This window comes from Tupaia chinensis, unplaced genomic scaffold, assembly GCF_000334495.1.
Source record: "Tupaia chinensis unplaced genomic scaffold, TupChi_1.0 Scaffold145208_1, whole genome shotgun sequence".
In the NCBI taxonomy this organism is placed as follows: domain Eukaryota; kingdom Metazoa; phylum Chordata; class Mammalia; order Scandentia; family Tupaiidae; genus Tupaia; species Tupaia belangeri.
The window spans coordinates 1436134-1462519 of record NW_006205068.1 but is presented as its reverse complement, the minus strand read 5'-3'; the positions used below and the strand labels follow the sequence as shown (position 1 = coordinate 1462519).

The 26386-nt window shown below is 46.1% G+C and overlaps 1 protein-coding gene and 1 pseudogene across 6 annotated transcripts in view; one reads left to right on the top strand and one right to left on the bottom strand.

Moving 5' to 3' along the window:
• MAD1L1 (mitotic arrest deficient 1 like 1) overlaps positions 1-26386 on the bottom strand; it is a 598556-nt gene that overhangs the window by 366361 nt on the left and 205809 nt on the right. For all 6 annotated transcript variants that reach the window (XM_006167865.3, XM_006167866.3, XM_006167868.3 and 3 more), the window contains one exon: positions 20442-20586. In XM_006167865.3, coding sequence (XP_006167927.1) covers positions 20442-20586 — 145 coding nt within the window. The remainder of the gene's footprint in view (positions 1-20441; positions 20587-26386) is intronic.
• Positions 8522-8704, top strand: LOC106733810 (40S ribosomal protein S3a pseudogene; annotated as a pseudogene).

The window sequence follows — 26386 nt, the reverse complement described above, 5'->3', positions numbered from 1 at the left end:
GAAAGACAATTAACACCATTTTCCGAGCTGCTAATTTTAAGTCACGGCATCAAAAATAGAAATATCTGTATCTGCTACCTCGCTGCAAGCACTTTCAGAAGTTCCCCCAAACCCTTTCAGATGGCAGCCAGAAGGGGTGGCAGCAGGGCTGTGGGCAGTACAAATAGGGGGATACAGCCCGAAGAAGGTAGGATCCTGGACCTGCAGCTGCACTGCAGGGGACGGCGTGGGTCACAGTGAGGGGCAGAAGTCGCCCTCTCAGAGCCTCAGCTTCTTCACCTGTCAGATGAACCAGTCTCACACCTACCAATTATTGACGGAGGGCTGTCTATGCAAGGACTGGGCCAATTGCTCCTCAGCAACACAGTACAAGCCCCGGCAGGAAACATGGGCAACCAAAGACGGCAGGTGAGCCAGAAGTCTGGGAGGGGTGAGCCAAGGAAAGGAGGGAAGCAGATGCAAAGGCCCTGAGGTCTGTTGAGGAGCACTAGGAGGCGGGACCTATGGGGGCTGTCCTTCCTGCATGGCACTTTCCAGTCCAGCAGGCGGCAGCACAGATTCCAGGAGCACCCCAGGCAGACAGGGTGCAGGGTTAGGCTAGCCCCTGATGCAAAGCCATCCTCTAGCTCCTCTGGCACAAACAACCCAGGGTTCTGGTGAACTGGAGACCTGCATTACTATGAAATGGGGACACAATCATCACTTCTCCAAGAGCAAACCCAGTTTTCAGTGCCTCAGAGCTGCTGTCACCAATTCTCAGACGGGGTGGGGGGGGCAGTTTTATCTCATTGACACCATCTAGGAACCATTTACTGAGAAAAAGCACTGGGTTTTCTGATAACTTCCATACCACTGAAACAATGGAGGAATTAATGACTGCTGGGGACCTGCCACTGGAGCCAGGGCCGGTTCCTCCCACCTCACCTCCCCTAAAGCTGCAGTTTGGCTGGGTCCCCAACTCTCCTTCATAGCTCACCCAGAACAGCCTACGAAGCCCTGTCAGTGGATGGATAGGGGTCGGGTTTTCTTTTCTGAGTGTGAATAAAAGTTAGGAAGAGTAAAGAGGGGATTATCTAAATCCAGCAGAATGCAGTCTGCCCACCCTGAAGCCAAGAGAGGGCAGGCCTGGGTGGGGAGGGTGCTCTGTGGGGGGCTGGAGCCACAGGGGACTGCCAGGCTGTGGTGGCGCTTCATGGCTGCCAGAGGCAGCACAAAAGCACCTCTCGTCCACACTCCCACAAACCCTATCTTAATAATCATCTTCAAATTGGAGAAGGATAAAAGGCATTTTGTTTTGATTTCATTACAGTTCCTAAAATTGCTTTTCTCCCTGGAATTTTTTTCTGCACGACCCAGTTCCAGCTGCCCTCTTGGTGGGATAATGCAATAATATTTGTGACAAGGTTGGCTTTCTAATAACTTTGCAAATGGCATTTTCCCATAACAAAACAGGTAGACTTTTTTTCTTAAATGGATATAATAGAAATGTCAGCCTGGAAAGGTAACCTGAAAGGGCGATATATTAACACGTGGAAATTAAATTTCAAAGCTGAAAGGATCCTGCTTATCTGTGGAGGAAGAGGCCATCTCAGTAAGCAGAACAAATGTTAAATTAGAAACCATGGGCTGGGTAACATCTCTATCCCTCCTCCAGGCTTTTTACCAATATCGGGCAAAAGTGAAGGGATATGTTTGACATAAGAAAAAAGCAGGACTGAATCTGAACTTGGGCAGTCCTTGAGTTTCAAAGGCTGCAAACACCTCTACATCCAATCCCTTACCACACCAGGAAGGCAGTCCGCAGGGGAGGCCAGTGCGGCCTCAGCCAGGCTGCCCAGGCAGGCCATGGCTCAGAAGCTACTCCTCAGATGTCCTGCAGTGGTGGGGCTCTAAGATCCAAACCCACAGAGTAATGCTGCCCAGAAGAGAAGACCACTCTGGCAATAGTTCACTAACTGGCGGAAGTAGCAGAGAAGTATTCAGAGACACAGCAACAATGGCAGAACCAAACTCCTATCGCCCGCTGACTGAGTGCACGAATCTGTCCCAACAGTGAAGAGGGGACAGAGGGAACAAAAGGAGGCATAATCAAGCCATTACCACTAAGCCCGAACACCCAGACAGGGCCACTACTGGGGCCTGCGATGACAGAGTGTAGCAGATGCACTAATAAATCATTTTATAAAAAACAACGAATAGGGTCAGTCCTATAACCTAGTGGGAAAGGGAGTCGAATCTCAAAGGGCTAACTGAACACTTTGATCCCAGCCTTGATGGTCTGAAAAACACATTGGGCATGTGTGTATGCCCCCAAAATTCCCAAAACGCTGGGCCTTGGCTTTTCTTGGGCTTCTCCTTGTCTCTCTGTCCATGCTGTTGGCTCATCTGGGCATGTGTGTGTGCCCAAAAATCCCAACAGGATGGAGAAATGGAAGAGAAGGAATTGTGACACGACCACGCCCCATTGAGGGGTTGCTTTCTCTGTCTCTGTGTCTCTCTCTCTCTAGTGAGCGCATGTGCCTCTGACAATAAAAAAAAAAAAGATTAAAAAATAAAAGCAATAAACAAGAGCAGTGAACATACCAGATTGTGCATCCTCTGGAGGGTGGAGAGGTGGTGGCTGTGGTCATCGGGGAGGCAGATGTGAGCGGGGAACAGGGTTAGATGTGGACAAGAAGGAAAGGAAGGCTGAAAACATCCCCCTATACTTAGTCAACAAGATGCCTGACCACCTGTCTGGACTGGCCACTGTGAGCATAAAACGCTTCAGACAGTCCGATGACTTGGCTAGTGCATAATCCCAGAAAAGGTCAATTGCAGGGTCTCCATGACCCCATCTCTGAAATGGACCAGACTTCTGCCTTTCAACACTCATCACAGGCCAACACAAGGACATGACCCTGGATCTGACTGGATACGCAAGTTTTTTGCCCAATTTTAACAAGATCCTCACATAATTCATCTGCATATGAATGATCTAGATCCGGAATTGTCTGTAACAGGGGGTAGGTAGAACTGTATGAGCTTCAGTTAGAGCTGGATCAGAATGAGAAACCCATGTGGATTGCTTAATCTCTGTGGACTTCAGTCTTTTTTCTTCTTGCAGGGAGACGTCACAAGATAATGACGTAAGCACCATCTCAAGCATTAGTTCTCATTTTACATTTGGAGATCTCTAGGACTTGGGCTGCTCCGTCAGCTTCCTTGTTGCCAGGTTTCAAAGGTTCAGGGCTCCAATGGGAGTAAGGCCATCTGAAGTCCTGTCTCAGCCACCTTCTCATCTCCTTCACATGATGCAGGAATGACAAGACAAGGTGGCAGTAAGAACAGAGAGGAGAAATGCCCAAAGAAAGCCAAGGCCCAGGAAGGCCAGGCCAGCCCCAAGATTACTCCAAAGGGACCAGCCCAGGCTCAGTCACGGAAGGACACTGGCCAGCATGTAGGGACCAGTACTTGAAGGACGGGCATGCTGCCTAAGCCCAGCTCAAGTCCCAGGGACACAGGGCTGTGGTCAAGTGCAGCTCAACAAGCCATGACAAGGCCCACAAGAACCTGTATTAGATCAAAAGCCCCAGCACATCACAATGGCATTGGTTAGATATGAGAAACCTTGAAAAGACGACTCCCAGATGAGGAGGAGAGCAGCAAGGGGCAGTGACATCAATCAGGGAACAGCTGGGCCCCCACTGACAGAGGGACTAGAAACCCACCCCTGCCAAAGGCTTTAACTAAGTAGATGCACCAGCCAGGCCATCCTTGCCCACACCTCCACAGGCCCAAATAGGGAAGTGTCTGGATTTAAACAGATGATCAAGAGAAAGCACTCCCTTACCATCTACAGAAGGAAGAATATCAATCAATGTGTGAAATAGACCAAAGGGGGTGGGGCTGGTTTCAGGCTGCCAGTGGGGGGTGCACAGCAGGAGGAGAACTAAAAGGATTAAAAATCTAGCTTTGGTTCTTGCCGCACAAGCGGCCTTAGCCAAGTCTCTAAGCCACTCTTAAGCCTCAATTTGCTGAGCTAAAAATGGGGGCCACAGTGCCAATCCTGCATGCCTGAGCAGTTGCCAACAGGAACGCACGAGGATGGAGCACTCTGAGACAGGGAAGATGCCGGAGAAGTACAAAAGATGCTATTTTTCAAAAGACAGAGCAAGGTCTTGATAGTTTAAATATTTCCTTCGGTGCTACCTAAGACCAAGAATGTTCGGCTTTAAAAAGAAAGTACAAGAAAAATCCTTTCAATGAGATTATGAAAGCCGTAGACTCTAAGAAGGCTGTGGGGAAGAGGATGAAGATGGGCGATCAAAAGCAGCTAATATCATTTTTATGTTCTCGTGTAAGAGAAACAGACATAATCTGCTGTTCGCTAAGGTAAGAGGCCTGGGTGTCAGAGCCGTCAGCAGCGCGCCTGTGGCTCAGACCCTAAGGAGCGAGGAGAGCACCTACCAGTTTTAGGTTCGCGCTGCGATGGATAAAGGAACAGGAAACGGTCACCCTGAGTGCAAGGCGGAGAAACCATAAAGCAAGCCCAGGATGACGCCCACCTGAGCAAGAGCAGTGCTTACTCAACTGACCCCCATCACAGAGCTCCCACAGGCTCTCTGCAGCCCCCACCTGACGCTCAGGCTTGCCTGGGGAGAGGAAGACAAGTCTCAGGCAATAGCAGAACCAGGACCAGAGAGGTCTCGTGGCAGTCCAACTATGCTCAGAGCTATAATGAAAGCGAAAGGCCGGGAGTTTTGGGTGCCAATGGCTGCTGATGACATATCACTGCGAGGGAGGCCTAATGGCAGAGGGGCTACGAGCAGAAGGCCGCAGTCGAAGAACAAGCCTGTTCTGAATTCCAGTCCCCACCTGCCTGACCCCTGCGCCATCACCACTGCTTACCCGTTCTTTGTGTCACAGCTTACTCAATCATAGAATAAAAATAGGCCCAGCTCAAAGAGCTTTTATAAAAAAAGGGGGGAAAAAACACTGTGTATGAGGAGCTTTTCCAACAGGAGAGTAACAAGCTGGCACAGGGCATGCTGCTATAAAAGGTACTCTAAGCCACACACAGCATCACCACATGATCCAGCAACCATATGCTCTTGGACATTTATGCAAAGGAGTCAAAAACATATGTCCACACAGAAATCTGCACTCAGATTCCAGAAGCTTTCTTCAAAACTACCCAGGCTTGGAAGTAACCAAGAAGTCCTTCAGTAGGTGAATAGAGAAATAAACTGTGGAACATTCAGACAATGGAATATTATTCAATGATAAAAAGGAGTGATTGGGCCAGCACCATGGCCTGGTGCTTAAGGGAGCCGGATTCCACATGACTGACCACACACTTCGAGCCCTGGATTTGGTGGCTTGAGAAAAACACTGTACATGAGGCCCCCAAATCCCTACAGGATGGAGAAATGGAGGAGAAGGGACTGTGGCATGACTATGTACCCTGGAGAGTGCTTTCTCTCTCTTTCTCTCTGTCTCTGTCTCTCTCTGGTGTGTATGCACACCCTCTGGCAAATTAAAAAATGAAGGGAGGAGTGACTGAGCCATGAAATGACATGGGGAATCTTTAAACACGTATTAGGAGTGAAGGAAGCTAATCTGAAAAGGCTACCTCTACACAATTCCAACTGTAGACATTCTGGAAAAGGCAAAACTATGGAGATAGTAAAAGGATCGGTGGCCATCAGGGGTCCAGGGAGGGGAAGCGAAGGTGAACAGGAAGAGAACTTTTAGGGCACAGGAAGTATTCTGTGTGATATTGTAATAGTGGATACATAGCACTACGTATTCGTCAAATCCACAGAATGTACAAAACCGAGAGTGATCCTAATGTAAACCATGAACTTTAGTTAATAATAATGTATCAGTACTAATTTATTGGTTGTAACAATGTAGGCGAAAATGTTGGGGGAGGGAAAGGAAAGAAAAGAGACTATGAGAACTTTCTGTACTTTCTGGTCATCTTATCTATTTAAAATTGCTCTAAAAGATATGGACCAGTAGATGGAGTGGAGGTTAAGATGCTGGATCCCACCTGGCTGATGGCATGGTTCAAGTCCTGGACCTGGGTTTGAAAAACATGTTGGAGGGACCAGCAGTTAGTGCAGTGGCTATGTCGCTGGACTCCCATGTAGTTGACCGTGGTTCGTGTCCCGGACCTGGTGGCTTAAACTCACGCCGGGCACGTGTGCATGCGTGCCCAAGGTCCTGAGAGGAGAATGGGGGAGGAGGGATTGCGACGTGGCCATCCCCCATGGGGGGGGATTTCTCACTTTCTGTTTCTCTGTCTGTCTGGCAAGCACATGCACCCTATAGCAAAAACCTCTTCAAAAAACAAACAAACAAACAAACAAAAAAACATGTTGGATGCCTGTGCTTGCATGCCCAAAATCCTGAGAAGAGAATGGAGACAGAATTGTGGTATGGTCATTCCCTCTGGGGAGTGACTTCTCACTTTCCCTCTCTTTCTTACCCTCTCTTCTTCTCTAGGCAAGTGTACATGCCCTGTAGTAAAAACAAAACAAAGCAAAGCAAAAAATCAAAGAACATAAAAGAAAATCCTAAAAGATAAAGTTCAGTAATCTTAAAAAGTAAAGACATTAAAAAGGTCACATACTAATTCCTTTTATATAATATTCTTGAAATGCCAAGATTATCAGAGCTGGAAAACACATAAGCAGGAGGGGGAGAAGGAGATGGTGTGGCCCTGAAGGCCAGCACGAAGAGACTTCTGTGGGGGTCGACAGTCTACTCTGGCAATGGTGGTCACATGGCCCTACACAGACAGCTATACACATTCTCAGCAGTAATGTCAAATTCCCGGTTTTCCTGTACTGTAATTATGTAGATGTTAGCATGCAGAGAGCCGGGGAAAATACACACAGGCCGCTTCTCTACTACCGTCACAACTTCCCATGAATCTATGAATATTTCAGAAACAAACAAGCAACCCCACCAGCCACGGGCTAGCATCTGTATACACGCTGTTCCCTCTTCCTGGCACGGCCCTTCCCTGGGCCTCTTTTGGAGCATAGCAAAGCCACCTGTTGAAAGACCTAATCCATGCCCTGCCCTCCCTGACACATTACCCCTCAGAACACCTGGATTCTATCCACAGCACAGTGTATCCCTTATCCAAAATGTTTGTGATTGGGGCCAGCAGTTGGCATAATGGCCATGTCGCTGGACTCCCATGTAGTTGACTGCAGTTCGAGTCCCAGACCTAGTAGCTCAAACTCATGCTGGGCACGTGTGTGTGTGCCCAAGATCCTGAGAGGAGAATGGAGGAGAAGGGATTGCAGCATGGCCATTCCCTCTGGGGGGTGATTTCTCACTTTCTGTCTGTCTTTCTCTGTTTTTCTGGCAAGTGCACACGCAAAAAATCTCTCCACAAAAACAAAGAAAAAGTCAAAATGTTTGAGATCAGCAATGTTCCAGGTTTCAGATTTTTTTTTTTTTTGGTAGGTGGGGGTGCTTGGAATATCTGCATGTACATATTAAGTAATTTGGGAGTGGGACCCAAGTCTAAATACAAAATTCATTTATGTTTCATACATAAATATTCTCACATACCTTATATACATAACCTGAAGGTAATTGTATGTAACATTTTTGTACTTCAGTGTTTTGACTGTAGCTTGTCACATACGGTCAGGTGCAGAATTTTCCACTTGTGGCATCATGCAAGTGTTCAAAAAGTTACAGATTTTGAAGTATTTCGAGTTTCAGATCAGGAATGCTTATATATTAGTTCTTTCTTTCCTCTTTGCCCCACCTAGAAAGAGACCGCTTGAGTCATGAGCCTTTCTTTGCTGTCTGATCCAGTGTTGTTTCAGTGGCACCTCAACAGTGCTGGGCTTGTGGTAGATGTTTAATAAGAATTTGTGGAATGAAAAACATCGCCAAGCAATTGAGTGATTGAGCTTGGGTTCTTCCTTTTCAATTACTTCTCAGCTTTCCAGTCCCCTAAGTGTTTTGAACATGCTAAATCCTGCTTGAAAGGTCAGCCTTTCTAAATCCACAGAAAATATTTCAAACTGAACAATAACAAAAATACCCCACAGCAAAACTTATGGGGTAGGAATCTATGATTAAAAAAAAAATAAAAAAAAAAACTCTTAGAAAACAACAAATAAAAAGAATTCATTAGTTGAGTACAAAATATCTACACAAAATATATAGCACACAGCAAACCTAATGGTGAATTACCAGCTTTCCCCGAGATCTGAGAGACTAGGAGCCAACTGCCATTACTCCTATGTGACACGAACCTTTTTTTTAGAGAAGAGAAGGCAAATGGCTGGAAAGAAACATGGAGCTGGCATTACCCATGGTTCTCTTGATAGTCTGTGTCAAACACTGTCATTACAATAAGGTTGTTAGGTGCAGGATAAAACATTTGTGGAATGAAAATATTTTGGAGTAACAGGCAAGTAGAGATAAAATAACAGTACCAGTAACAAGGAAATAGAGATAACATGAAACAGCATCGAGCCCTTCTGGTTCTCTCAGTAGCACCATGGCAGTTGGCAAGAATAAGCACTCTACAAAAGGCAGCAAAAAGGAAGCCAAGAAAAAAATGGTTGATCCATTTTGTAAAAAACACTGGTATGATGTAAAAGCCCCTGCTATGTTCAATACAAAAGATATTGGGAAAACACTAGTCACCAGGACTCAAGGAACCAACCAAAATTGCATCTGATGGCCTTAAGAGCCATGGTTTGAAGTGTGCCTTGCAGATCTGTGTAATGATGAAGCTGCATTTAGAAAATGCAAGTTAATGGGACCAGCAGTTGGCCTAATGGCTGGACTTCCATGTAGTCAACCGCAGTTTGAGTGCTGGATCCGGTGGCTTAAACTCACGCTGAGTGCATGTGCATGCATGCCCAAGATCCTAAGAGGATGGAGGAGAAGGGATTGCGACGTGGCCCTCTCCCCTGGGGTGGGTGATTTCTCACTTTTTGTCTTTCTGTCTCTCTCTGTCTTTCTGGCGAGCGCACTGCCCTGTAGCAAAAAACTCTCTGGAAAAAAAAAAAAAAAGCAGCAAGGTGTTTAGAGCATCCTTGGTTAGGCATATCTAACTTCCATGGTATGGATCTTACCCCTGACAAAATGGGTTCCATGGTAAAAAAAAAAAGGCAGACCATGATCAAAGCTTGTGTTGATATCAACTAACAATGGCTATTTGCTTCATCTCTTCTGTGTTGGTTTCACTAAGAAAACAAAAATCACAACAACAGATATGGAAGCTCTCTTATGCTCATCATCAACCAGTCCACCAAGTCCAGATGAGGATGATGGAAGTCATGACCCAGGAGTTGTAGACAAATGACTTGAAAGAAGTGGTCAATAAATTGATTCCAGACAGCACATTAAAACTTGCTGAGATAAATTAAAGACAATGTAAATAAATGGAAGAATATGTAATTATTTATTACTTGGAAAATAAAATAATGTTAAGATGTTATTTCTCCCAAAAACAATTTATAAATTTATAGCTATCTTACTCATATACCAGTAGAGTTTCTCTCTGTGTGAGTGTAAATTAACATACCGATTCTATATAAAAAAGAATTCTGTATGTAAAAGATAAAAAATAGCCAAGGAAACTTAAAGAACAACAAAACTAGAAGATTTCCCTAGCAGGTATCAAAATATTTAAATGAAGTAGTAAGTGAAGACAATATAGTAGTAACAAAAAAGTCAGGCAAAAAGAACCAAAGGAGGAGCCAGGGGGTGATGCAACAGTAACACCAATGGATTCCCATGGGAGAAGTCCTGAGTTCACCTCCTAGGGCCTCCCTGAGCACCCTGGCATGCATGTTTGTGCCCATGATCTGTCTCAGCTGAATAAGACTGGAGGTCGATTGTGATGTAAAACCCTGCTTGCAATTTCTCTCTATCTCTCTCTCAGAAATAAATAATTTTGTCAGAGACAGGAGAAGGAAAAAAAAAAAAAAACAGAACAGAATGAAGTCCAGAAGCTAAAGTACCCCCAAATAATTACCTAGTTTGCCATTAAGGCAAAACTACAACATCCAGGGGAAAAGATGGTCTTTCAAAAAAACTGTGCTAGATCAATTGCATATTTAATAGTGGAAAAAAATAAACCTTGACACCTATTTCATAGCATACTCAGAAATCACTTCCAGATGCATATTTGATCAAAATGTGAAATGTAAAACAATTGTCTAGAAGAAAGTTAAATATCTTTGTGACTTTGGTAGGCAAGTTGCTTTAATCAAGACTCAAAAGGTGCCAACATAAAGGTAAAAGTCAATATGCTGGGCTACATTAAAATTAAAAACTTCTGTTTATCAAGAGATACAATTAGAAGAGTAAAAAGCGCAACCACAAACTTGAAGATACCTGCAATACTTATCTCCAAAAGGAGATGTGTATTCAGAATAAAAAGTTCCAACAACTCAATAAGGAAAAAGGAAACTACTACTTTAATCCCAAAGAGGGCAGCAGTAGAAAATGTGGCTAGGCACTCTAGGTAAGATATCTAAATGGCCAACGAGCACCATATGAAAAGATGCCCGATGTTACAGATTATTGGGGCAATTAAAACACTAATAGGATACCACTGTACCCCTACCAGATTGAGGAAACGCAGAAGCAGAGGGTCCCAAGTGCTTGTGTGAGTCTGAAGGAACCAGAACTCTCCATTCTCCTGGGAGGAGTGCCAACTGGCTCCATCACTCGGAAAATGGGGAGGGCAGGCAGTCCCCACTGTGACTCAGAGTATGTCACACCTAGGCGTAGCCAGTAGCGCTATTCATAACATCTCCAAACTGGAAACAACCCAGATGTCATGTTCAATCAAATGTAAGAAAACGAGTGATACATTTATTCAATGGAAAGCTTACCAGAGTAATTACGAAAAGTTAAAGAACAAATTTCAGTGCTCACAATAGCACACATGGATCTCACAAAGATAATGTTAAGTAACAGACGCCAGACACAAGAGAGTACAAGCTGTGTGATTTCAATCACATGAAGTTCACAAACAGGTGAGGTTAAAATTCAAGAGGGACTTACCCTGGGAGTTGAGACTAATGACTAGAAACGGGCGGGAGGGTCTTTGGGAGACTGCCAGCTTTCTGCTCTCTGATCCGTCCTACATCTGTAATTCGTGCACACTGAACCTCTCAACATAAAGATAACAGAAAAATCTCATGCAGTAGAGCTAAGGCAGAATACGAATAAGTACAAGGAGCCATGTTCCAGAATGTTTCACAGCAGTGCTTGAGATGGGAAAACCTGAATGTCCATGCAGAGGAGAATGGATACATAAATCACAGTTTATTATCCCACATACTATTACAAAAGCAGTAAGAATGAAGTATACCAACAAGGAGAAACATCAAAGGTATAATGTTAAAAAAAAACACACACACACACACACACACACACACACACGAAAAAAAGAAGCCACATAGGGGTAAGGTTAGGGGTAGGGGTAGGATTAGGGTTGATTTAAAAAAAAAAAAAAAAAAAACCAAAACCAGCCACAGTAGTAGTATGGGCCTGGGAAAAGATATACAGCGCTTAGATATACACACAATTATGACAGAACTGAAAAGGAAGATGAAGTAATGACACACCCACACAAGACTGGAGCAGACCAAGGGGGACATAATTCCTCAGGAGGGGTCACTGGGGCCGGGGCTGTTTCATTCTTTACACCTAACGTGTCTGTTTTAGACTACCTCTGTACATGCAATGGCTTTTCACAAGTGTCAGGAAGGAAAGGACTGAGGGCAGACAGAGCCATCCTGCTATCTAACTCTGAGCTGAGCCAGGGGAGTATCCTCCCACTTGACTCTATCCCCTTTCTTCCCCAGGGCAGAGTATGCGCAATTCAAAGACTTAGAGAACTTTAGATGAGGACTTCAACAGGAACCTAAGCCAACTATTTGGTGCAGTGCTCTCCTGGGAAAACAGCCACCTGGTCTATACAGGTCAAAGCACAGACTAAGCAGGACCTTAGTGTGGTCTCCAGAGGGTAAGGTACCTGAGTTGTATCAATATCAAATGAATATTATGAAGGGTCTTTAAAAACTTCATGGAAAAATGGAATTAAAGTAAAAGTTTATTTTGACACCAAAAAATTTGAAACCACGCAGTTATTTCATAATATATACAGTATGCGTTTTCCATTAACTTTTTAAAGTCCCCTCATATAATTTAACTCTATTCCATTTTCCTTTACTCACATATCTTTATAGAAGCTCAAAATGCATAAGATATGATTCTTCATATTTTATTTGAAGAGATAAAAATAACTTGTTGAGGGGCCAGCAGGTGACGTGGTGGTTAAAGGTGCTGGATTCCCACATGGCCAACAATGGTTTGAGTCCCAGACCTGGTGGCTTACTTTCTCACTTTCTCTCTCTCTGTCTCTCTCTGGTCAAATTGAAATAAACAAATGAATAAATAAATGAATAAAGTTAAATGAAAAAAATTTAAAAAAAAGAAACTTGTTGAAAAAATTCCAGCAATCCGGGCCCATCTCTAAGTCCCTACTGTGCGAGGTTCACGGGATGAGCAAGGTACCAGCATGCTCTGGGCCCTCTTCCCACATGGACCACATCCCACTTTGCTCCCACAAGGGGCGCAAGGCTGTTAGGATATAGCGTTTGGTTTTCCGCCCACTTGCCTTTGAGGACCTCTCTACACCAGGACGACCTGTGGCCTCTAGCTCTCACTGGGGGAACAGCCTGCCTCCAACTTCTTCCGCCCTAACCATGCCCTGACGTCACGCCTGAGGAGGCACCTGTGCCCATCCTACAGAGGCCACATGATGAAGTCGGGAAGAAGTGAAAAACATGGAAGAGTCCAAAAGAGCTGACAGCACATTCTCCTCATGCTGTGGACAGAAAGGAGGTCTCGATCCTCTGCATGCTGGTGGCCTCATGAAACATGCTGGGACTCAGCAACAAATATGACAGTCTTATTCTCAGCCTTGGAGCGACCTCCCACTGAGACAATGAATCCAAAGAAGAGAGGAACCCAGCTGGACAAACCAGCACGAAAGGGAACACTGTGGCGAGTGTCCTCTCTCTCAGGCAGCTTCTAAATAAGCACTGGTGATTTTCTAAAGCTTCCAAACAAATGCAAGAAAGAGAGAGGGCAGCTTTCATTCCAAATAAATAACATAAATACCTAAATCCAGCCAAAGCGCCTCACCCAGAGAAGGAACAGACTTCAGGGCTGTGCTCTGAGCATAAAAACGACCCCTAAGAAGAGGAGAAATCCTGGTAGACTTAACAAAAAATATGTTTGGGGGTCCTTGATTTATAAACCCACCTCCTTTGCCTCAGATGGCTTGAGCAAGGCTTCAGCACATGCACGAAGGAGACTTACAGGCTGCTCTGGCCACCCGGGGCAGCTGGGAGGCTCAGAGGCTTGGCTCACAGGTACTGCCTCTGAGTTGGGAGCAATCCAGGAGGGGAGCAGCTTCTTCCAGGACTCCTCTTCTGGACGTTAGACAGGAAGAACTTGAAACTCTTTAGAGGAATCCCCCCCTCTTCTACTGCCTGCCTTGCTTTTCTAGAAGCTTGCCTGCCCACCACACCCCTGTATTTGTTTACACAGCAGCAGCCACCAGCCACTGCTGCCAACCAGTCTTTATCTGCAATTCAGCTCCTCTCCAAAATCGATACTATCTGAACTATGTGCTGCAGATAAGTGACCAATGCCCCGTGTCTCCCCATTGTCTGAGTGTGGGAGCTGTATCGAGGTTTCCAGCCATCTCAGTCAAGGCACCTCTGCACCAGATAAAGTTGCAGGGCCCAGCAGTATTTTCCACCTGTGAGCATCCCACAGCGGTAGTCCTCAAACTGTGGGATAATCACGGATGCTTATGAAGAGGATTCTAAAGCTATTTTATGGAAGTATGGAGATCTGATCCTCTCGGCAAGCAAGAAAGACGTGAAAGAAGGGGGTGATCATTACTACCACCCTGCTGCTCCCGAGAAGGTAAGTTAGTCTCCTTTGTTCATGATCACGCATCCAGCTCGTACAGATTCAAAATGCTAGCCCAGAACTCAAAACGCAGGCCTTCTAAAACTGAATGTATCTATCTCTGGATTTCCCCACTTGAATGTTTCACAGGAGGGTATCACCATGACCACCAGACTAAGTGCTCTGCAGCCACTATTTGAGACCCCACGTGCCCAGGGAGAGAGACGACCGGCAGCCCCATTCACCAATAATCGGTACTCTGCAATGACTGCTCTGATCTGGAATGGAGACGGGACAGAGCTAGGAGCAGAAAACGGGGGCAGGGAAAGCTTTTATTTCATTAAAATTTTTTTCTTCCTCTAAAAGTTAGCTTTTATTGCTTACATTCTATAAATAACAAGATTCTGCAACCATATTATAGAATATCAGGGGCACACTGGAAATAGATCATTTCAAATAGGAAAATGGTTTGTGTTCACCCAGTTCTAGAAGCCAATTTTCAATTGCTTAAAATAGTCATGATATTTTACCAAGGTAATTATACTCTTCGCTATCAGTAACAATTAAATCCTTAGACTGGAGTCACTTAATAAAGGTCTCAAAATAAAATTGCACATTCCAAGCACTGTATACTTAAATGTCAAGCACACAAATAGGACCCTCAGATGGGATACAGAAGTCACAGCCTGATCCAGAGCCCGGCAGGAGGGCTGCGTGCACACAGCACTTTCTTCAGGGAATGGGCTGGAGGCTTGCAAAGGGGTGGGAATCTCTACCCAGCAAGGACAGGGCAAGATCATCAGCAAAAGGATCCTTAAGGCCCTGCAGTCGCCTCCTTGGGGGTACCTTGAAAAGGAAGTGTTTGGGCCAGTCAGTTGCATGGTGTTAAGGCAGCTGGATCCCACATGGCCAACTTCAGTTTGAGTCCTAGACCTGGGAGTCTGAAAAAAATGTCAGACATGTATGCTTGCATGCCCAAAATCTTAAAAGGAGAAATGGAATAGAAATAATTACAGTGTGACCATCCCCCATGGGGGATGCTTTCTCACTTTCTCTCTCTCTCTCTCTCTCTCCAGTGAGTGCACATGCCCTCTAGCAATCCTTTTTTTTTAATGGAAGAAAGAACTTCTCAACCACAAGCAAGCAAGTCTGACATGCTCCAGAGCAGAGATCTTCAAGAAGTAGGCAACAGTGGTGGGCAACAACCCCGCATAAACCACCATGCAAGGAGCAAAGCACGCCACACCCTCTCCACAGACTGACCTAATGAACAGCTTCATCACATCAGCTGACGCAAGATGGATCCCTGGATCCCAGGCCTAGGGGCTGCGCAGGCGATTGGTATTGATCCATCGCAACATGTCTTGGAGGGATAGTCAGTATAAATAATCAGCCAGTGCCAGGCAATCAATACCCACCTTCTTGCTAACTCAGAGCAATGCCTGTGAGGGCAGCATGGGTCAGGGTGAGGCCAATTTGGACCAGAAAGTACCATCGGCTTTTAACCTGCTAAGTAGAAGAGAAAAGGATGGAAATTTCCCAACAGGAGTTCAGGAAATTCCTCCAACGAGGAAGCTAGGCACAAACTTCATAGAAGCCTGAGAGACTCTGGGCAGTAAGGGAGCCTGAACTCTCCAGGTAATGGACACCATGCCCTATTAGCCTGGTCATGAGCAAATCTTCATTATCACCAGGAGCTCTAACACTGAGATGGGGATCTGAACAGCCAGCAGAATCAATGTAATTTTGGTAAAAGACAGTAGAGACCACAAACTATTGGGTTGTCGTAAAAGGACGGACGTATTTTTCTATATGAAAGTGTGTCATGACTTTCCCAACAACCCCAAACAAGCTACAGGTCATATCTCCAGCCCTCATAGTCAGACGCAGCATAATAATGTTTCCATGACGGGCCACAGACAAGGGTGGTTCCATAAGATTAGGTTAGGCTATACCACACAGCCTAAGTCTGTAGGCTAGGTACCTTAGAGTGTTGAGTACACGCTACGGTGCCCACACAATGATGAAACTGCCTAAATGACATACTTCTCAGACCATATCTCCATCATTAAGAAACACATGCAGATACTTTGATCCACATGGTGATATGTATAAATAGCCAAATTGCTGACTTCTCTTAAAAATCCCAAAGATTCTTATAAGACAGCACCAGCCAAGGTGAGCAGAGCTGTTTCCTCTGTGTGGCGCATGCTCTCTCTTTCACCCAGTCCCACTTTGGACAGGCCCGCTCCCTTATTTATAATGCCTATCTGGCTGCTGTAAGCATCTGAGTTTTCAAAATGCAGCGTCTACATTATTTCCCATCCCTGATCCCTGGAGTGATGGGCCAAATAACACTCACTCAAAGATGTTGACAACCCAATCCTAGCACTTGTGAACAAATTGCCTGACTTTGCAGATGCAATTAGGGTTGTGGACCTTAAGTAGAGAGACAATCCTGGGCCGTAGGGGTGGCCCATCTAATCACATGAGATTTAAAACCAGAGAACTTTCTCCCCCTGAGCCAGAGAGCTATGACAAAAAGAGAAATTGAAGAGCTGTAAAACATTGAGGGTCTCAACCCTCCATGCAGGGGGAGAAAGTGAGAGCAACCTTTGGGAGCAATGACAGCCATGGAGGAAACAGGGACCTCAAAACTGTAGCCACAAGATGAATGAAACTATGCCAACAACCCTAATGAGCCTGGCAGCCAACCCCAAGAAGAGAGCCCGTGGGGCTGAGTGACACCTGACAATGGTCTTATAGGAGTGAATGAAGGACTCCACCCAGCTAGACTGTGAGATGACATATGGGTGTAGTTTCCAGGTGCAGGGTTTGTGGAGACATCACAGCATCAATAGAAAGGTAACCTCCACCAGCCTAAGGAATAGTTATTCTCTCACATGGCATTCCAAAGCCTGTTCCTTGACTCCGTGACAGGACTCCCTGCCCCGAGAGGAACTCAAGGTCTCAGCTCTGGGGTTCCATTCAACAACCCAATCCAACATGGAGGAGGTTACCACTGCAGTCAAAGGAGAAGTGTGGAAAGAGATCAATCTTGGCCTTCCCAGGAGTGAACCAGTTTTATCTGTAATGCCAAAATCTGGAAACCATGGAAGTGTCCTACAGTTAGTGAATGGTTAAAAACCCCTGGCATATTCATACCACGGAACACCCCTCAGCAATGAAAAAGGAACAAACTATTAACACATGCAGCAACTTAGGTGGATCTCAAGGACACTACACTGAGTGAAAAAAGACAATTTCAAAGGTTATATGCTGTAGGATTCTACTTACACAGCATTCTTGAAACGACAGAACTTTAGAAACAGAAAACAGATTAGTGGGGATATTGGGGGAAGGGATGTGTGTGACTAGAAAGTGGTGGCATGAGGAGCCCTCTGTGGAGATGGACAGTTATGGTGGTCACACAAATCTACGCAGGTAACAAAACAGCACAGAACTACACACACCCTGTGCCAATTTTGCCTTCCTGGTTTTGGCACTGTCCAAAGTTGTGCAGAATAACTATCAGGAGAAACTGAGTGAAGGGTACATGGAACCTCCCTGAACCACCTCTGCAACTTTCTGCAAGCCCATATTTCAAAACAGAAAGGTTTCTAAGACCATCAGCTAAGATACCAATTCTGATACTGCAACCATGAAAATGCTAGAACTGGGGAGTGGGAGCCAGGCTTCTCACTGTTGGCATGGGAGACACATAAAAGGGAGACAGGAATGACCCCTGGGGGCCTGAACTAGAGCTGGGGACATTGGTATGAATTCAGGGTTCATTTGAGATAGAAACAGACCACATACGGAAATATTTAAAGATGTGCGCACACGTCCGAGTTAGTACACACAGGTATTTCCTGGCTCTTGGCTGAAAGGGCCTCAAATCAACAGCACCCAAATGGCCACGAACACATCTAGAGCACAGATCTTGCTTCTGATATCATTCTGGTAACATGGATCCCTGAAGAGATGGCTGATTCTAGGACTAGGCCAGGCAGTGTACAAGATGAATCTGGAGCACCCCGTAGCATCTAAAGTAAGGAAGTATTTCCAAATAAACAAAACACAAAACACACCCTACGACAGTGGGGACATGTCGTAAGGAGCTAGGGGTCAGCTGAAAGGGCTCCCAATATCAATATCAAAACAAGAACATAAAGTAGTACTGGGTTAAACGTTCTTGGCACAAGGTTCCCTAGAGCCTCCCTCAAGGAGGGACGATGGACAACATCTTCGGGAAGCTTTGTGCGATGCCTCGTCAGCACAGCCCCCACACACACCAGTATGGCTGACACACAAAGCCACTGTGAAACACTGTGAAATGCCACAGACACATTCAAAAGAACCCAGGATCATTGACCTGAGCTGTTTGTTGTGCACAAAACTGACACCCAGAGAGATCAAGCAACTTATCTAAAATCACAGAGGAAGGTCAGGCTCCCAGCCCAGTCCTCCTACTCCTTATCCCCTGGGAGGATCTCAGCCGTCTAAGTGAGGAGGCCCCGCCACCATCTCAGTCCTGGAGAGAACCAGGTTGAGGTGTCCCACACCCCAATCACATACAGCCTCACTCCCAGCTGACTGCTCCTCCATCAGCACCTGCTTGCGCTTAGGCAGGACCACACAGCACACCCCTGAACTGCCCATAGCAGTGGCCATGCTCCCAGTCTGCCGGGCCCAAGCCATCTGTAATTCCTATTTCCACCTCTGGATGCTGAGGCCAGCAGCACCTTTATGAGAGCATTTTTTCTCTCATCTGTCATTGTGCTATAAGAAAAGGGCAGGTTCTCCAAATACGTTTTCGAAAATGTAAGTTCTTCAGGTCTCTGCTGAAACACTTCCTCAGAAAACCCCATCTGTGTGATCACGGCGCTGTTTGTTTCAGCCACGGTTGGTGAGTTCATGCTTGTCTGTAGCACCACTGCTTGTCTTTCCCATTCGACTGTAAATTCTCCGAGGGCTGTGGGCACGTATTTATATCACTAGTGGCTCATGCACTTGCTTAGAAGCTGACACTAGTGGACCTACAACAAAACACGATTTGGGGAAAAGGGAGAAGATGGAGTGAGGTACTCAGAGCCTTGTTTCCTGTGAACCCGCCCTTGGCTGACTATGTGAAGGAACTGAGCCATCTTTCCTCAAGGCACTGGGGACTGAGTGAGCGGCCATGTGAGTTTGGAATTTCTCCTCTCTGGGTTCCACCTGCAAAGGCAGAGCTTCAGAGTCGGCATCAAGGGCATACGTGGAGAGGTCACCTTTGGCTCGTGTCACAGGAAGCCCCGCATGTCATCCAGACAAGTGTGAGCTCTTCCTTCAAAGATACCAGGTCATCAGAAAAGTCATGACATATTTTTTTATGCTTTTCTATGCAAAAAAATGCATCGTGACTTTTCTGACGACGCAATAGCATGGTGCTATCAAGGAATATGCTGGAGAAGTCACAAAACAGCGGATTTCAGTAGCTAAAATATGACTTGTTTTCTAAAAGCTTCATAACCACGAGGTCCCAGAGGAAAAGAGCCTAGGTTTTCATCAAAAATGATCAAGAACAGGCAAACATTTGTCAGACACAGTTCCTGATATTTCCCAGATGCCCCATCTTTCCCCGGGGCCGGAGAAGACAACACAGCCCTTCTGCCCACTCAATATTAGCTTGAGGCCAGTCAGTGGGAGTCTCTGCCCTGCAAGCTGGACACCCCCGCCCTTGCCTAGAGAGCATCTGGGGACAGACTCAGCTTTTTTCTTCATCTTCTGAAATCTCGGCGTCCAAGGCAACATTTTAAATAACACGCACAAGAAAACTTCCACTCATGCTCCAGCGACCTCTGCTTTTTGTGCCAGACATCAGAGCCTTCAGGCAAGAACAATTAGAGAGATTCAGGCAGCAACCTGGATCCACTGCTGGGGCTGGGAGAAGAACAGAGTCTGCTCAGTGCATCTGGAAACAGGTGGCAGCTTTCATTCCACATCCTGGGCCAACATCAGTCCAGCCTAACGTGCACTGACAGGGCAGCAAAGGACAGAGAGGCTGTCTTGCTCACTGAGTCTGCAGAGTGATGACGCCACTGCAGGAGACATGGGACCTGGAGGGTTGGCAGAGGTCCCTCAGGGTGTAGCACCAACCAGATGGACACTGGGATGCTGGAGAGATACTGAGAAAAGTGGCAGCCACAAAAGGCAGTGAGGGTCCCTCAGGGAAGACCAGGGCTGGGAGAACTTTGCCATTTCAAGGACTCTCCTGTGGCAATCTAGGACAAAGGCACCAGGCTAACTGAACTGCCAAGACTCTCCCCTTCTGTGGCAGGATCTCATGCTGACCTGAGCACGTGGGTGGTCAAGAAGTGAGGCCATTAGGTGCAGGTAGCTGAAGAGTACACTCGGCCTGGCAGAGATCTTCACATGGCAAAAGCCAGAGAAGAAGGGACAGCACAGATGTGGCAGCAAAGCCCTACCTTTGTCAGCAGCAGGACCCGCTTCTGCAGCCGTCGGGCCAGTGCCTCATGGGTCTCCCGCTTCTTCCTCTCCTCCAGCAGCTGGCCGCTGATCTGCCGCAGCTCCTCCTGGAGCTGCTGCCTGACCTTTTCCAGGCCCCGGGCACTGCAAAGGAGAAGCAAAAGGGCAGAATGATGAGGCCGAGTGTGACCACCACCCCACCCCTACCTACCCCCCACCCCCGGCAGTGAGTCCCACAGGGACGACCTAAAATAGAGCTGCACGTGCAACCACCTCACTGTCATTTCCTCACTCCTGAATAGCTACTTAACGCCTTTCAGGAGTTTCTGGATTTCAAATAGACACACAGGGTGATCCCAGAACACGGCGGGGAGGAGGAGGGGGAGCGCAACTCTACACACAATGGGAAAAATTGTCAGCAGCAAGGAGCGCTTTGGGAGACGGGACTTCTGAATGAGCCAAATTGCCCAAGCAAGCACTTCCCGTCGGAATCAAGTCAGCCACAGATGTGCAGTGTGGGAAGGGGGGACTGAACAGGGCCTCAGTGGTGGGTCCTGTTCTAAACTCTGCAGCGTCAAGAACCTAGCCCTGCCAACTGTGATGCTCCTGTGGGCCAGCACTGGTAGCACTGGCCAGGCTCCTCCTGAAAGACCAGGTTTGGAAGAACCCTGCCCCACCTGCCCCCGGCTGGCTGATGCTTCCTGTCAATTCTGCTTTGTAAATATTCCCTTTTCCTCTCCCTCTCTGCCGTAGTGCCTCAAGTGCTCTCACTCCAGCACATCCTTCACCAGGTACCACACTGTCTCTTTCCACCACAGAAGAAGGCTGGTCACTATGACTCAGTGGCCTCAACTGGCCTCGGTCACTCAAACTAACTCCAAACTTCTTGGCAGGGAAAGAAAGTGTCTTAAGAACTTGGTCACTCCCCCATCTTTCTCAAAATGTCACCAATCCTTTAGAGTGCTGCTTCTGCCACTATCCTCTGCACCTGCTGGTCCCACACATCCTCCAGAAGCCAGCTTGGGAACCACAGCCCAGCCAGAACCCAGTGACACTAACTGCAAAACTCAGTTAATGACCCAATGGCTTCCTATGGCCCTCCCTTATCCTTCCAGGGTTGGTGCTCAACAACAGAGCTCCCAGGAAGAAACACAGTCAGAGGGAGGGAGATAAGACCAACCCTCCTAAGAATGGCATGGAGCAAAACATTATGACACAGAGGTGGAAAACACAGTGTTCATGCAATTCCTGTAAGTAGGGAAAACCTTGCTCAAAAAGAAATCATACTAAATCTCATAACCACAATGTTAGGGCTATGTTAGAAGGTGACATTTATAAAATCTATGTGAGGTAGCAATCAATGAGAGCCATGAGGCTGCTTTGAAAGTATAAAAATTTAGGGTGGGGGGCTCTCAACAGCACCTGCCGTCTTAGATCATCCTCAGCATCCAATTATTTCTATTTTGCTTGGATTACATGATTTCAAGAAAACCTGAATTCATGGGGATGGGAGATAATGCGTTCTTTGGAGGTGGTCTCCACTCTGCTCATTTTTCCCATTTCACATCTGAGCAAGGTTATTTTTTCAAAAATTATAACTTAGTGTAATTGTTGAAACAGTTAAAGTATAATTTGAAAATGAATGTGAATAAAACACATACAGAACTGTAGAAGTGACTTGGCAGTGGTCCTGGTGCAGCCAAGTGTGATGGGGAAGCCCTGGTCTAGCCCAAGGCAGAGGTCTCGCAAGCCCTCGGAAGCTTGAGCCAACATTCTAGTTTCAAGCGGGCTGGCATTTCATTTCAATTTAGTCACCTCGCAAAGTCTCACACTAATATTTAATCCAAACGCAGAACTAGCTGATTGCTTCCTGCCACCTCTAGGTGCTCCATAACCAAAAACATAAAATAAAAAACAAGTACAAATATTCATTGGAAACAGACATATTAAGAGGCTATTTTGAGTTCCAGTTCAATTTAAAGCTATTCATAGGCCAATTTAATAATCAAGGACTGTGAAATCGACTCTTGAATCATTGAATTCAGGTGGGGAGGTTCACAAGTGCTTTAAATCATTGCTCCAATGCAGGTAATTTAATTAGGAGAATGGCACCACTTCCTCCACTCTGTGTTAATAGCCATGCATGCAAAGGAAAGAATGTGGTTGATGCCCTCTTTCAGGTGACAGGGCACAGCACGGATGCCTGACTGGGCTGCGGAGAAAGGGACTGCTCTGAAAAGCTATCCTTAGCACAAGATGAGCGTGGAGGCTTTGAGGGAGGATCGACAAATCCCGAGCAGCCCTGCATTTTGGGTGCACGATGCCCTCATTTACACATGGGGTCCTCTCCACCTGGAGCAAGCACAAATAAGTGCATGGCCACATGATCACTGCCACCCTTTTTTAGAGTCCAGACCTCTGGTGCTCTGAGGACCTGGGTCCAACACAATAGTTTCAGGTAGCAGGATCGGGTACCAAGAACTTTGGGTTTCAGTCTGAGCTGGCTCCCAACCCACTCACTGCAGCTAAGTTTCAGCCTCCTATGTGAAACAAGAAAGTGGGACACTGGGGTGCTCTAATCTGAGTCCTCAGCCCAGATCTAGGGTACCACGAAAACAGAACTGCCAATGAGAGGTAACCTGAGCTGTGTGTTCAGCAGTACCCTTCAGAGAAAAGAGAGCCTCTAAGGGATGCTGAGCCCAGGCTGGCAAAACTTATATGGAAGTTATAAAGAAAACCTTCACTCTTCCGGGACCAGCAGATAGCATAATGGTTATGTCGCTGGTCTCTCACATAGTTGAGATCACGGTTCAAGCCCCCAACCCAGTGGTATAAAACTCATGCTGGGTGTGAGTGTGTGCATGCCCAAAATCCTGAGAGGAGAATGGAAGAGAAGTGACTGTGGTATGGCAATCCCCACCCCCTGGGGGGAGTGATTTCTTGCTTTCTGTCTCTCTGACAAGTGCATGTACCCTATAGCAAAAATCTCTTTTAAAAAAAAAGAAAGAAAAGAAAGAAAACTTTCACTCTCCCAATAGTAAAATACATTTCACAAAGTAAGAATGCGAAGAAAAGAGCCAGAGGAATTCATGACCCTAAAGGAGCCCCCTGGACACCAGAAACTATGACAGTTCAAAAAGAAATCATACTAAATCTCATAACCACAATGTTAGGGCTATGTTAGAAGGTGACATTTATAAAATCTATGTGAGGTAGCAATCAATGAGAGCCATGAGGCTGCTTTGAAAGTATAAAAATTTAGGGTGGGGGGCTCTCAACAGCACCTGCCGTCTTAGATCATCCTCAGCATCCAATTATTTCTATTTTGCTTGGATTACATGATTTCAAGAAAACCTGAATTCATGGGGATGGGAGATAATGCGTTCTTTGGAGGTGGTCTCCACTCTGCTCATTTTTCCCATTTCACATCTGAGCAAGGTTATTTTTTCAAAAATTATAACTTAGTGTAATTGTTGAAACAGTTAAAGTATAATTTGAAAATGAATGTGAATAAAACACATACAGAACTGTAGAAGTGACTTGGCAGTGGTCCTGGTGCAGCCAAGTGTGATGGGGAAGCCCTGGTCTAGCCCAAGGCAGAGGTCTCGCAAGCCCTCGGAAGCTTGAGCCAACATTCTAGTTTCAAGCGGGCTGGCATTTCATTTCAATTTAGTCACCTCGCAAAGTCTCACACTAATATTTAATCCAAACGCAGAACTAGCTGATTGCTTCCTGCCACCTCTAGGTGCTCCATAACCAAAAACATAAAATAAAAAACAAGTACAAATATTCATTGGAAACAGACATATTAAGAGGCTATTTTGAGTTCCAGTTCAATTTAAAGCTATTCATAGGCCAATTTAATAATCAAGGACTGTGAAATCGACTCTTGAATCATTGAATTCAGGTGGGGAGGTTCACAAGTGCTTTAAATCATTGCTCCAATGCAGGTAATTTAATTAGGAGAATGGCACCACTTCCTCCACTCTGTGTTAATAGCCATGCATGCAAAGGAAAGAATGTGGTTGATGCCCTCTTTCAGGTGACAGGGCACAGCACGGATGCCTGACTGGGCTGCGGAGAAAGGGACTGCTCTGAAAAGCTATCCTTAGCACAAGATGAGCGTGGAGGCTTTGAGGGAGGATCGACAAATCCCGAGCAGCCCTGCATTTTGGGTGCACGATGCCCTCATTTACACATGGGGTCCTCTCCACCTGGAGCAAGCACAAATAAGTGCATGGCCACATGATCACTGCCACCCTTTTTTAGAGTCCAGACCTCTGGTGCTCTGAGGACCTGGGTCCAACACAATAGTTTCAGGTAGCAGGATCGGGTACCAAGAACTTTGGGTTTCAGTCTGAGCTGGCTCCCAACCCACTCACTGCAGCTAAGTTTCAGCCTCCTATGTGAAACAAGAAAGTGGGACACTGGGGTGCTCTAATCTGAGTCCTCAGCCCAGATCTAGGGTACCACGAAAACAGAACTGCCAATGAGAGGTAACCTGAGCTGTGTGTTCAGCAGTACCCTTCAGAGAAAAGAGAGCCTCTAAGGGATGCTGAGCCCAGGCTGGCAAAACTTATATGGAAGTTATAAAGAAAACCTTCACTCTTCCGGGACCAGCAGATAGCATAATGGTTATGTCGCTGGTCTCTCACATAGTTGAGATCACGGTTCAAGCCCCCAACCCAGTGGTATAAAACTCATGCTGGGTGTGAGTGTGTGCATGCCCAAAATCCTGAGAGGAGAATGGAAGAGAAGTGACTGTGGTATGGCAATCCCCACCCCCTGGGGGGAGTGATTTCTTGCTTTCTGTCTCTCTGACAAGTGCATGTACCCTATAGCAAAAATCTCTTTTAAAAAAAAAGAAAGAAAAGAAAGAAAACTTTCACTCTCCCAATAGTAAAATACATTTCACAAAGTAAGAATGCGAAGAAAAGAGCCAGAGGAATGCATGACCCTAAAGGAGACCCCTGGACACCAGAAACTATGACAGTGGGTGGGCAGCCCCAACTACAGACCACGGCTCTGCCCTGGACAGCCCCAAGCCCCATCCAAGGACTAACAGACTGGGTACAGTCAGGTCCTATGTAGGCCAGCTCCCATGGCCTGGTGCTTAACTGGTACCCAATCCTTCTAAAGGACAGAACTAGACTTAAAAATCTACTTCAGCATATAAGACAAAATATGCTCTGGGCACTCCCTCTACAGAGCCTGACTCAGGACCATCAGCAATTCACATCTGATCATGAACTCATCATCTCATTTAACACACGGGACATTTATTGAGTTCCAGCTAAATACTTTACTGGGATAGAAAACAGCAGAAGGCTAACCCCACAAGGAGTCTGACCTCTTGGGGCCTCCCTCCTCTGGCTGTGTGTATTTCAGGCCAAGAAACAAGACTTATTATGTGAATAGGGAGAATTTAATATAAAATAAGGTCAAATAGGTATAACTTTGTAAACTAGGTAACTGAAAGGGAAAAAACACTAAGATACCAAGGAGGTAGCAACTTCATTCAGGAAGCAGCTATGGTTCCTTGGGCTGTCCAAAGTTAAAATAATTAAAATTTAGAAACTTAGAGTCAGGCCCCATGAAACTGGAACACAGACCTTTGGGGACCCCCTGCAGGGCCCAGGCCTCTGAAGTGCCACCCAAAGGAAGTGAAGCAGGCAGGAGGCCCACGGGCAGGACAAGGATAGGACAGGCTCTACCTCTTCCTCTGGGCTCAACACATGCCTCTCCCTAGCACCCCCTTTGAAAGGCAGGACAAAAGTGCACGCTGGCAAAGGAGAAATGTGGGCTTGAGGGCCCCAGCATTATAAAACTGAGTGCAGGAAAAGGGAGCTTAGAATTAAGAGAGGATAACTTAAAAGCAAGAAGTGGGCAAAAGACAGACAATAAGCAAACACACACATGCTTTACTGCACAGGAGAAGCAGTGG